The 13,020-nt window shown below is 42.4% G+C and overlaps 1 protein-coding gene across 1 annotated transcript in view; it reads left to right on the top strand.

Annotated features, from left to right (window-relative positions):
• Nucleotides 1-13,020, top strand: part of RNF145 (ring finger protein 145) — an 85,603-nt gene that overhangs the window by 39,195 nt on the left and 33,388 nt on the right. Inside the window, exon 3 of the mRNA XM_034401385.3 lies at nucleotides 7,084-7,192. Within this exon, the coding sequence (XP_034257276.1) occupies nucleotides 7,084-7,192 (109 nt within the window). The remainder of the gene's footprint in view (nucleotides 1-7,083; nucleotides 7,193-13,020) is intronic.

Genomic DNA, 13,020 nt, shown 5'->3' with positions numbered 1-13,020 from the left:
TGATTCCACCGGACCGCATCGCCTTACGCCAAGGGGCCATCGACCACCCAGAGCCAGGATGGCTCCAATTGGCCGTTTGGCGTTTGAGCGGCTTATCTTGCGAAAGGACCGACTTCCCGACTCCGTCATAGGTACGATCCAAGCTTCCCGTAGGCCGTCGACTTCGCGGATATATGAGTCTTCCTGGAGGGCCTTCTGTCTCTGGTGTGCGGCCAACCTGGTGGACCCTACTTCAGCCCGGATAGAGGACGTCCTGTGCTTTCTACAATCCGGCTTAGACAAGGGGTTGTCACCGTCTACCCTTCGTCGTCAGACGGCGGCGTTATCTACGGTCATTCGGTGTCCCCCATACTCGTCTTTGTCTATGCACCCGCTACTTAAAGGATTTCTTCACGGAGCTGTAAACCTATGCCCCCCGGTTGTTCATAGATACCCGACCTGGGACCTTTCCCTTGTTCTTCAGGCCTTGATGTACCCTCCCTTTGAACCTTTGGGGTCTATTCCTTTAAGGTATTTGTCGTTCAAGGTAACCTTTCTTTTGGCGATCACTTCGGCCAGACGTGTGTCTGAGCTCTCCGCCCTATCGATTAGAAAAGATCTCTGTATATTTCAACCTAATACAGTGATACTACGTCTGGACCCTGCATTCTTACCCAAAGTGAATTCGTATTTTCATCGGGCTCAGGAGCTTATCCTTCCGGATTTCTGCCCGTCGCCGAAACATCGACGCGAAAAGGACTGGCATACCCTCGATGTACGTAGGGCTCTTCGTCGTTATATTCGTCGGACTGAATCCATCCGTAAAACTGAGGCTCTTCTGGTGTCATTTCATCCCCCTTCTTTGGGCCAAAAGATTTCTCCATCCACAGTGGGCAGGTGGATTAAGACATGCATAGCGACAGCTTACAAGCAACGTTCTCGTCCTGTACCGAGTCGCATCTTGCCTCACTCTACTCGTAGTGCGGCGGCATCTGCCGCCTGGGCTACGCAGGCTTCAGTTTCAGATATATGTCGGGCCGCTACTTGGTCTTCTGTGACACCCTTCATCACACATTACCGGATTGATAAGTATGCTTCGGCTGAGGCTTCCTTTGGGCGACGTGTCCTCCAAAGTGTCCTTGAGGTCCAGGAGTCTGAGTCCAACTAGGTTTTTTTCCCGCCCTGGGATTTGAACTTTGGTATATCCCAAAGGTGGATTGCAGGAGCAGAGGGCTGGAAAACGAACGTTGTCTTACCTGAACGTTCCTTTTCAGCTCTCTGCGACTGCAATCCACACCCGCCCGGTTGGTTCCTGATTCCAATTTCGGTGTTTTTTTGTTTTTTTCTGGTTCCAGTGTTCACAGTTTTATATGACTTGTTCTGAAGTTTGAATTGTTTACTAGATGGTCATGCCTTCGTTCAAAGACTGGTGCATCATGGGAAAGTGGGGCGTGGCCACAGCACGGAGAGACAGTTAAGAAAAATATCACCCAGTCAAAAAGAAGCGAGGAGGAAGGAAACCCAAAGGTGGATTGCAGTCGCAGAGAGCTGAAAAGGAACGTTCAGGTAAGACAACGTTCGTTCTCCTCCTTTCTCTCCGACCGGTCGCAGTTTGTGTTGGCAGGGGGGCAGAGGTCGACCTCGAGGCCTCTCATTTGTGGAGTGCCGCAGGGATCGGTCCTCTCGCCTCTCCTGTTCAACATTTATGTGAAGCCGCTGGGTGAGATCATCCGTGGCTTTGGGGTGAGATACCACCAGTACGCTGATGACACCCAGCTGTACATCTCCACCCCAGGCCACCCCAACGATGCCCTTGAAGTGATGTCCCAGTGCCTGGAGGCTGTACGGATCTGGATGGGGAGGAACAGGCTCAAGCTCAACCCTTCCAAGACTGAGTGGCTGTGGCTCCCGGCATCCCGATATAGTCAGTTGACTCCATCACTGACTATTGGGGGCGAGTCATTGGCCCCCACAGAGAGGGCTCGCAATCTGGGAGTCCTCCTGGATATGCAGCTGTCCTTGGAGGAACATCTGACGGCTGTAACCAGGGGGACCTTTTGTCAGGTTCGCCTGATTCGCCAGTTGCGGCCCTTTCTTGATCGGGATTCCCTGTGCACAGTCACTCACGCCCTCGTCACCTCTCGCCTTGACTATTGCAACGCTCTCTACATGGGGCTCCCCTTGAGGAGCACCCGGAGGCTCCAGCTGGTCCAGAACGCAGCAGCGCGGGTAGTGACGGGAGCAGCATGGCGCTCCCATGTAACACCGCTCCTGCGCGAGCTGCACTGGCTCCCAGTTGTCTTCCGGGTGCGCTTCAAGGTGTTGGTTATCATCTTTAAAGCGCTCCATGGCATAGGGCCTAGCTATCTTCGAGACCGCCTGCTGCTACCAACGACCTCCCATCGACCCGTGCGCTCCCACAGAGAGGGCCTCCTCGGGGTGCCATCAGCCAGACAATGTAGGCTGGTGACCCCCAGGGGGAGAGCCTTCTCTGTGGGGGCTCCCACCCTCTGGAATCAGCTCCCCCCAGAGATAAGGAGAATCCAAGACCTCAGTGCCTTCCGTCGCACCCTTAAAACCCATTTATTTAAACAAGCCGGGCTGGCTTAAGATGAAATTTTTAACTGTTTTTAAATGTTTTAAACGTTTTTAATTGGTAAATGAGTTTTAATTGGGCCAAATTTATATATCTTTTAATTGTTTTTAATATTTGTTCTGCATGTTTTTTAATCTGGCTGTACACCGCCCTGAGTCCTCAGGGAGAAGGGCGGTATAGAAATCCAATATAAAATAAAAAAATAAAAAAATAAAAAAATAAAGTTGATGGTTATATAATAAGAAATAAAATGGAGTCTTGCATGACTAATGGGAAATGTGGATTATAGAGAGACACCATCTGGCATAAAGAGGAACTTTGTAACCTCCCTTTGTTATGAGAACTTTGAGCTCTACAGAAAAAAAAAATTGCTGAACTATGGAGAAGGATTTTTCTTTCCTGACTGCAAGCAGCTGGACTCGGGTGAAAAGAAAAGGAATTTACAATGGAACTCCTACAGTTGAATAAATACTAACTTGAATGTTGGCGCAGGAATAGAAGAAGGATTTAGCGCAGCCCTAAAAGAAAGAGATTTGATACATTATATCCGGAATAAAACTATGAAAAGAGATCTAATTGGATTTATAGAGAATAAAATTAAAAACTTGGAAAATGGAAATAAATTTACGTTTGCAGACAAGGAAATGAAGATAATGTGATTAAAAATAAAATAAAGTAAAGATGATTGTAATAAATTAAAGGGAGGCTTTTATAGAAATTAAGATTGTTAAATGAAACTAATTAATACATGTAAAGATATGTTTAATGCAAGAAATATGTTTTAATAGTAAAATGTCAAGATAAAGAATAAGGGTGAATATGATTAATTGAAAATGTTAAAAGGAATTTAAAAATATACTTAAAAATATATTTTAAGCAAGAACCATGTCTCAAGGTTAAAATGTTATGAATGCTATGAAAAAAGATAAAGAAAAATATGATTAAATGAAAAGCAATGCATAGATGGAGGGAAACAACAAAGAAAGATTTATGTAGAAATTGTTAAACCAACTATGAACATGCTGTATTTAACAGCCAAAAAGTTATAGTATGCTGTATTCAAACAAATGGTCATGCTGGGTATCAGCCAAAACGAAACTTAATATGCCGTGTAACAGCCAAAAAACAAAAATAGAGATGCTGTATTCAACAGCCAAACAAACCTGAAGATGCCGTGTAATGGCCAAAAAACAAAACTAATACGCTGTGTTCAACAGCCAAACAAAGGGCATGCCGGGTAATGGCCAAAAAATAAAAATATGCTATATTTAATAGCTAAAACAAAGGGCTATGCTGTGATTAACAGTCAAGAAATAGAAAAGATTGGTTTAACATCAAAGATAATAAAAAGAGGTGGGATAATTAAAACGAGGAGGTGTATGTTGAGAGTGATAGTTAAGATAAAATGCATAAATTAAGTTTAATAATAATTAAATAATTAATGAATGTTTAATCTGTTTAATATAATTGTATGATTTATATTGTCAAATATCCATCTAAGCAAATGAAAGAGAAAAATGAATTTTTAACTGGATAGGATTTAATATTTAAGTAACAGGTTTTTGGGGATAATGGCATAGTTAAATAGATAGATTTGAGGGAAATATCTGTTTAAAATATTGAGTTGTGTTAATTGAAAATAAGATTTGTTAATGATTTGTTTTAATTTGTGACCAGAGCAAAAGCTTCGTTTTGAAAAGAAGTGTTTTATTTTATTTTTTTTGTTTTAAAAAAATTAAAAAAAAATATCCCCCCCCCAAAAAAGTTGGCTAATTTAGCAAAAGATTTGTTTTCATATTAGACATGGTAAAGAATACTTAAAAAGGGTTAGCATTCAGTTTACGTTACAAATAGAAAATTTACTCATCTAAAATATATTTGCTTATGAACTGTGCTTATGGTATTACAGAGATCAATATGGTTTTAAAAAATGAATGTACTTTTTAATTAGATACTATATTTCATTATATGAACAATTATGGATTTGTTTAACATAGGACACTGCAAAAAAAGATTAATATTGGAAAGACTGCGCAACACCAGATTTACAGTTTCTTTTTATGTCTCAATGTAATGAAGAGTGTAATCAATATTATTCCACTTTGTCAAGGTTTAATGATACTTTTAAAAATGAATGGGCTTTCCTTTTTTCCTGTGAATAGATCAGATCCAGTTCTCCACCCTTTAGCTAAATCAGAAGCAAAGCTACAATATCTGGCCTAAATGAAAAGCAGTTGGCCTGCCTTTATTCTGGTTTTTGTTGATCATGCACAGATTTAAATCTGAGCATACTGACTTGAAACTCTGATCCTGATTGTGACTTGTGTTGTATATGTACTACTATAATATCATTGCCATTTGCTAACATTCATTCAGGAACTTTGTTTACTATCTGAAGTGGCTGCTAGGGTTTACTATAGGTATGTTTCAAATCTTGATTTTTAAAATGAATTTTTGGCAAAAGGAAAAATATTTTTCGGCGTATAAGACGCGCCTACCTTTTCTGGGAAGGAAAACAAGAAAAAAATATCTGCCTTTGCCTCTGCCTCCCAGCAATTTGCCTCCTTGCAACAAACACTCTGTTTCAGTTTCAATTTCATCACAGCCTGATTAGCACAAGAAAAAAAAAAAACTGCCTCTGCCTCCCAGCAATTTGCCTCCTTGCAGCAAACAGCCTGTTTCAGTTCAGCACAGCCTGATTAGGACAAGCAGCTGATCGTCAGTTGGATCGGCCTCCCTAAAATCAGCTGTTACAGGCTGCAGGGATTACCATAGCCTATTGCCGCCTCAGCGTGCCCCATTTTCCGGGTGGGCGGGGCCACATCCAGTGTATAAGACGCACCCAAATTTTCACCCTCTTTTAGCGGGGAAAAGTGCATCTTATACTCTGAAAAATACACTACTTTTTATGATTCATTCCAGGCAGTCACTGCCTGCTGCTACTCCCGCCATTGTATGTAGCACTATAACACTTAGACTTATATATTGCTTCACAGTGTTTTACAGCCCTCTCTAAGCGGTTTACAGAGTAATTATATTGCCCCCAACAATCTGGGTCCTCATTTTATCAACCTCAGAAGGATGGAAGGATGAGTCAACCTTGAGCCTGGTGAGATTCGATCTGCCAAACTACTGGCAGCCAGTGATCAGCGGAAGTAGCCTGCAGTACTACACTCTAACCACTGTGCCACCACGGCTCATATGGGTGACTGGAAGACTCAACTTGCAGAAAGAAAAGATGCATATGATTGCAAAATTAACTCTGTTCATTGTCTTTCTTGAAAGATACAAAATCATATTTTAAGGCTTTGATTGACGTGGGAAGGAGAAAATAATTTTGTGCTTTGTTTCTCATCAGCAATCATTACAGGAACTAGGGCTGGAAATAAACTTCCTATTCAGAAGTTGGGTCCTGGTGTATTTTATTGAAAAAAAATGTGCCCACTGAAACAATGGACAGCAGGGGAAAACTGTTGTCCCTCAAATAGAACTTGCTGGTATCTTAGACTGACATTGAAATTAAGCATTAAACCAAATAGCCTAAACTTTTAATGGATAAGAGTTCACTTTATCACAATTGTGGTAAAGATGGAAGAAAGGGTAGACGAGCAGTTACAAATGTCCACCCAAATATTGGATATCACCACTCTCAAGTAGACTGTTTATTGTTACCCTGGGAGAATCTTTCTTTCTTTGTCTCAGCTGTCTTAAAGGAGGCAATGGTTTGATGGCTTCTAAAGAAGCCATCTCTGGGTTCAACCATACTTGATGACTTCTGCCCAATATCCAACCTTCTGTTTTTAGGGAAAGTCTTAGAGAAACTAGTGGGGCATGAGAATTTTTAGGATCTGAGTGCAAAATGCATGATCTGGGCCCCTTTCAGTCATGGTTCAAACATAGGCATGAATCTGAATTTCATTGATCACTCTGGTGGATGATATGCAGTAGTAAACTACAGTACACTCTCTCTGGACTTCTGAGCAGCATTTGAGACCCACATTCTTGGCATCAACTGGACCACTACAAGATTTGGGAAGGATAACATTGAATGCAAATATTGAGAGGGGCGTGGTTCCACTCCTTTCTGAACAGGCAGTTCCAATCAATAATGCTGGAAATGGGAGAGGTGAAATTGGTGACAGAGAGGTCATTTGGGTTTTTTTAAAAAAATCCATATTAAACTTCTATTTAAAACTATTGGGAGACATCAATTCTAGGTATGAGACTAATTGAAGATACAGTTGAGTCCTTAATTCAGTGTCTGAAAGTTGTGAGGGACTGGATAGGAACAAAAAGGCTAAACTTAATCCCAGCAAGATGGAGGTGCTGTTCATCCAAAAGCTTGGGTAATGCTTGGGTCTTCATGTGTAGAGGCTAAATATCAATAATGAGACAGGGAAAGCATGGAAGTCCATAGTAGACGTCATGACGTACTCACACAAATCACTGAAAATCATTCGGTAAGGATTTCTATAGTTAACCCTGTATTATTTCAATTTCTTATTCAGGTTATATCTTAAGTGTTGTGCTCCTAACCTTGCCCAGACAACATCTGGTTCAACTCTACCTGTATTTTCTAACTGGACTGCTGCTGTATGCTGGGCATCAGATCTCCAGGTAAGAATAACAGAATTGATTTCCTTACCTGCCTGTTTAATTACATTGATAATTCCTTTATATGGGCATGCCTTCTCGTCTACTAACAAATTATATATGAAGGTGATTTTATTTGAAACAGGTCTGACATTAATTATTAATACTTCGGGACTGAGATCTCCAGCTGTCTATCACCTGGTTCCCAAGATGTAGCCTTGAGGCTGGAAATCAGTTTGGAGCTCTGCCTTCCACTTCAACAGCCCCCCGCCACATCTCCTTACAGTGCTGTGTCTGCCCCACTGTCTTCATAGCAGAGTTGACCAATCTTTCCTTCTCTCCCTTTGCAACTACAAAGGAACTTACATGTACCTCAACCAGCCCAGTAATCCAGACCTGATTCCGGAATAACAACCTTTCACCCCGAGTCCCTTACGTTCAACTGTATAATCATGCATAGTTATTAATTTATATACCTTTCCTATATTGCAATATTACATTCTCTTGCTCTTAATGTCTGGTTAGTTGGGTTTTATCCCCAGACTGTCTTTCACCAGAGACAGGGTCCACCAATCTCCTGCTTCATCTCTCACTTGGGCAGTCCCCAGCAATCACTGATAGAAGACCCAAAGGCATTTTTTAAAAAGGCAACTGGACTTTCTTGGGTTTTTTCCTTGAAAATATTTCACTTCTCATCCAAGAATCTTCTTCCATTCAGTTCTTGGATGAGAAGCAAAACATTTTCAAGAGAAAAAAAGAAAGTCCAGTTGCCTTTTGAAAAGCACCTTTGGGATAACCATGATCTGGATGATTGAGAATCTCCATGGGTTTACAAAAGAGATTAGTGGCACTTTGTGACAATTGAGGTACCCAGTGAGCTCGTCATCACAGTCTGCCTATTTCACACCTGCCATCAAGATCAAAATTGCCAATTCTTCATTCCAAACCACCCAAAGTCCCATAGAATCATAGTTCAGGTCCAAATTCACAGGAAATTGCAATAAGTTTAAATACCAGCCTGATCTCCAGTTTTCTCTAATGATGTGATTCAGAGTGCCTACAAAATATGGGATAGAGGACTGGAAAGATACCATTTCTGTGCTAGTAATTGTTGATTTGTATTACTTTAGAAGTCAGCCATATGGATGATGATTTTAAAGACTGGGAAGTCTGCTGTTAAAAAGCACATCAACTCTGTCTGATCTTATAAATGGGCAGAAACAATAAGAGATAGGTATTCAGGTGGCACGCAGAGCCATATCTGCGGGCATGCAAGCCGTTGCCGTAGCGCAGCTCCAGTGTGCATGGGTGCTGGCCAGCTGATTTTCGTCTGGTCCCGCCCCTCCCCTCCCCTCCCAGGGGTCTCCAAGTGGCCCGTTTTGGATGCCAGGGCTCGCGTGGAGGCTGTGGGATGTTTTCAGCCTCTGGGGGGGGGGGGGAACCCGTTTTCGCCTTCCCCAGGCTCCAAGAAAGTCTCTGGAACCTGGGGAGGGCAAAAAACAGGCCTTCTGGGCCCACCGGAAGTTGGGAAATGTACCACTTCAGGCCTCTGGGGGAGTGGGGGAGGCCATTTTCACCCTCCCTAGGCTCCGGAAGCTTCAGGGAGGCCTGCTAGGCCCAAAACGGGGCACAGAGGGATCATGCACGCATGTGCGGAGAGCGTGGGGGGGGGGTCGCAAGGGGGCAGGGCACGGGGAGCATTGAATTATGAGTGTGGATGTGTGCACCCGAGGAAAAAAAGGTTCACCATCACTGGTATATACTATAGTATAATATAATATGTTGAACATCAGTCTAGCCCAGTATCAATCCCCAATGTTTAATAGGACTTGGTTGTTATTTGTAGTACTATTAGTTAAAGTATTTATTAAATTATTTTCATAAAATAAACATTTGGTGGTTGATGAACAATCTGAAACTTGATTAAGGGGTCAGTGAACTGAAGTGTTTGGGGATCCACTGATAAAAGTGAGCTTTGGCTAACAGAAGCTTTGGTATGAGGAGATACTCCTAACTCCTGATTCTGGAGTAAAGTCGTTCAGTTGAGTGCCTCATTTTCATATAAAGATAAAGGTAAAGATTCCCCTCACACATATGTGCTAGTCGTTCCCAACTCTAGGGGGCGGTGCTCATCTCCATTTCAAAGCTGAAGAGTCAGTGCTGTCCGAAGATGTCTCCGTGGTCATGTGGCTGGCATGACTAAACGCCAAATGCGCACGGAACGCTGTTACCTTCCCACCAAAGGTGGCCCTTATTTTTCTACTTGCATTTTTTATGTGCTTTCGAACTGCTAGGTTGGCAGAAGCTGGGACAAGTAGCGGGAGCTCACCCCGTTACACGGCACTAGGGATTCAAACTGCTGAACTGCCGACCTTTCGATCAACAAGCTCAGCATCTTAGCCACTAAGCCACTGTGTCCTTTTCATTTTCATATAGTCTCTGGGAAATGAACGAGGGTATGGTAGCATAACACTACTAGTCATGCATTCTTTATTTGATTGAAGTGCCGTCAACCTGGTGTTGACTCTTGAGTGACCACACAGGTAGATTCTCTCCAAAATGACCTTCAATGTAGTCTCAAGTGGTGGATCTGTCTTGGCAGTGATATCTTCTTTCTGTTTAGTAGATTACGCATCCTTAAGTATGAATAAAAAGCATGACTATGCCCAATGATTTTGAAATTCATTTCTGGATGTGCTTATCTTTATCTAAATCACTTTTTTCTTTTTTTTTTTACAAAATGGCACATTCCAATCTTAAGGTTAGTCAGTAACATATTGGATACCTAACTGGATTATGCTGATGAAACATGTGCATACATTAGGTTTACTGTTAACATGTATATCTTTGTCCAAGTGATTCTTAACAGAAGTCCAATTAAGTCTATTACTTGACTAATTTTTAATTATAGTTTAGCTTCTACTCTACTGAAAATTCATGCGTATTATTGTTGCAATTGTTATTTGAAAGTGAATTACCTTTTTAAAATGTTCTGAGCATTCCACTTTGGAGCTATAGATCCTTTTGACCACAATGAGTACAATGTATCTTTGTTAATTTGCAGAGATTTTTTCCTCCCCTGCATTAACAAAAAGATGCATAGATGAAGCTTTAAATGCTTCTAAAATTACTCTTTGAGATATAGTGGCTCATGTATGCACTCATTGCTTTATTCTAAACAAGAAATAACCCCAAGCATAATTAAATATCCAAATCGTTCAGTATTGTTACTCCCTGGTTGGTTGTTACACCATAGCAGTTAAAGTGTTGGTTACAACAAATAAAGTACAGTATTATAAATGAGACTGATAAAACAGTAAGATTACATATTCCATCAATGCACTGTAAAAATAAAATTAGCAAAAGTAAAAATAAGACCAGTGAGCCTTGTATAAGAATCAACAAGAATGTATTGGTTTGTTGATCTGTTGATGCGTTCATTCCCAATCTCATTTACTGATCTGGTTGTGGACAGTGGGGGGGCTGTAGTCCTCCATACGTTGAAGATCTGCCACTGATGATTTGGAAAGGGATAAAAACTTGCTGGGAAACCCTGTGGTGGATATAAGACAATGGCCTTGGAGGGGTCCTTTTCCTTAATTAAAGGAGGCAGAGGCTTTCAGCTGAAGTTCTGCAAAGATTGCCTTGGTGTCTGGGAGATCGTATCTGAAGTTCCACATCACGTGGCCTTTAAAAGTAAGCACCCAGGTGACAAACAAAAGAATAGATCTATCAGATGAAGAATAGAATTGAAAAAGACCAAATGTTTATAAGAATGAAACCTCTAGATCAGTGATGGCGAATCTTTTTGAGTGCCGAAAAGGGAGCATGCAGCGTGTGCATGCGGCACCAAGTGCTGAAAAGGGAACACTTCGCACACATGCTCGTCAGGGCCGCAACCAGGAAGAGAAGCTGGCAATGGCGCATGTGCCCACCGGATAATGTACTTCTGGTTTCCGGCGTGCACATGCGCGCCATCCAGCAAGTCTTCCAGTTACTGCTGCGCACACGCTGAGCAGCTGGCCAATGCTCATGCCAGAAAACAGAAGATCAGCTGTTCTGGTTTCTGGCACTGCCGCACGCACAGAGGCCAGCTGATCATCACATGCGCAAAACCCCAGAAGAAGAACAGGCAACGCGCATGCTAGGCGACATGGCACCGTGCCACTTCGGGCATGCATGCCATAGATTCACCATCACGGCTCTAGATTAACATAAGCATGTATGAAAATTGGGAAAAATATTTTCTTGGACAATATTTTTATTTTCCCCCCCCCTGATTTTTAGTGGCCACTCTATAAAGCACAGCAGCAATGCATGCCCTCATTTACAAATTGTAAATTACTGTTGTGTCTCTCAGCTTAAGGACAAATAAAGGACTAGTCTCTCACTTCAGCCTTATGAATGACTATGCTCTCTCTTGTTTGCATTAGCAATCATAATCCTTCCATGCCAGGGTTATGAACTTCACTTTCTTTCACTAGGAATGAGAGCTGAATCACACTGTTCATTTTTTTCTTCACTTTTTGCTCAAGGAAAAAGAGTTCGCAGAAAACTGTAATATTATTATTACAGGAGAGGGAGTTACCAAGTAATGGGGGGAAATATATACAGTACTTTCCTTGCCAGCCTAATACAACTTCCTGGAGCTAATAGGACGGAAAGGAGGGGAAGTGGCATGGAAAAGATTAAGCTGCTTCAGCAGCAAAAAGGCCCTTGAATTGTGTGTAACTGATTGGCAGGAGAGGGGAAGTTTTGAGCCTTCATCCCAAAGGTCCAAAACTGGACTTTCTCGTTTTTCTTTTTACTTCTCATCCAAGAAGCTTCTTCAGCTCTGGCTGGATGTTGGGGAATGGGAGGATTTATATTCCTTGCAGACAGCTGGTCATTTGCATTCTTTCAGAGAGTAGTTGAGGTCATCTGTAGGTTTATCTGTGTCCTCAGGGTCACCTGAATAGTGCAAATGGGTGTGGAGCCTTCTCCATTGTGGGTGGAGACAGCAGCCAGGATGGGTTGTACTCGTCTGTTTAGATTGGTGGACTGAGTCTGTCAAGGTCTTTAAGTCCCGCCCCCTGTTGCTAGGGGCTCCGAGACTTCTTGGAACTATTGAAAGGACTGTGTTGTAGACTGGAGATAGATGATGTCATATCCCTTTCCTTCTGTTGAGAGAGGGCTGTTCAGTTTTGACATAGATAGACTCTTTGATACCTCTTTCAAATCAACGGTCCTCTCTGTCCAGAATGTGGACTTTGCTGTCTTCAAAAGAGTGGCCTTTGTCTTTTAAATGCAGATAGACTGCTGAATCTTGTTCTCCAATGTTGTGCCATGTGTTTATGAAGTGGTTGTTTTGCTTCCCCAATGTACAGATCTGCACATGGCTCACTGCACTATACTACATATACCACATTGCTCAGTTTGTGTCTGGGTGTTTTACTCTTGGGGCGGACAAGTTTCTGCCTTAGTGTATTCTTGGATTTGAAGTGTGCATATATGTTGTATTGGCTAAGAACCTGATGACACATGCTGAACCTCCAAGTTCAGCAACTCCCTAAAAGAATGCAAATGATCCAGCTGTCTGCAAGGAGTATAAATCCTTCCATTCCCCACCATCCAGCCAGAGCGGAAGAAGCTTCCTGGATGAGAAGCAAAACTTCTTCAAAGAAAAATCAGAAAGTCCATTTGCCTCTTGAAAAAGCACCTTTGAGACAACCATGACCTGGATGACTGAGAATCTCCATAAGCCAGGGGTGTCAAACTCAAGGCCCGGGGGCTGGATCTAGCCTGTGGGGTGCTTAGATCTGGCCCGCAGGGCCGCCCTGGAAACAGCAAAGGACCGGCCCGCGGTGCCACTC

Source organism: Pantherophis guttatus, chromosome 2 (assembly GCF_059756535.1).
Source record: "Pantherophis guttatus breed Tessera chromosome 2, ASM5975653v1, whole genome shotgun sequence".
Taxonomy (NCBI): domain Eukaryota; kingdom Metazoa; phylum Chordata; class Lepidosauria; order Squamata; family Colubridae; genus Pantherophis; species Pantherophis guttatus.
This window is presented reverse-complemented; position numbering and strand designations above follow the sequence as displayed.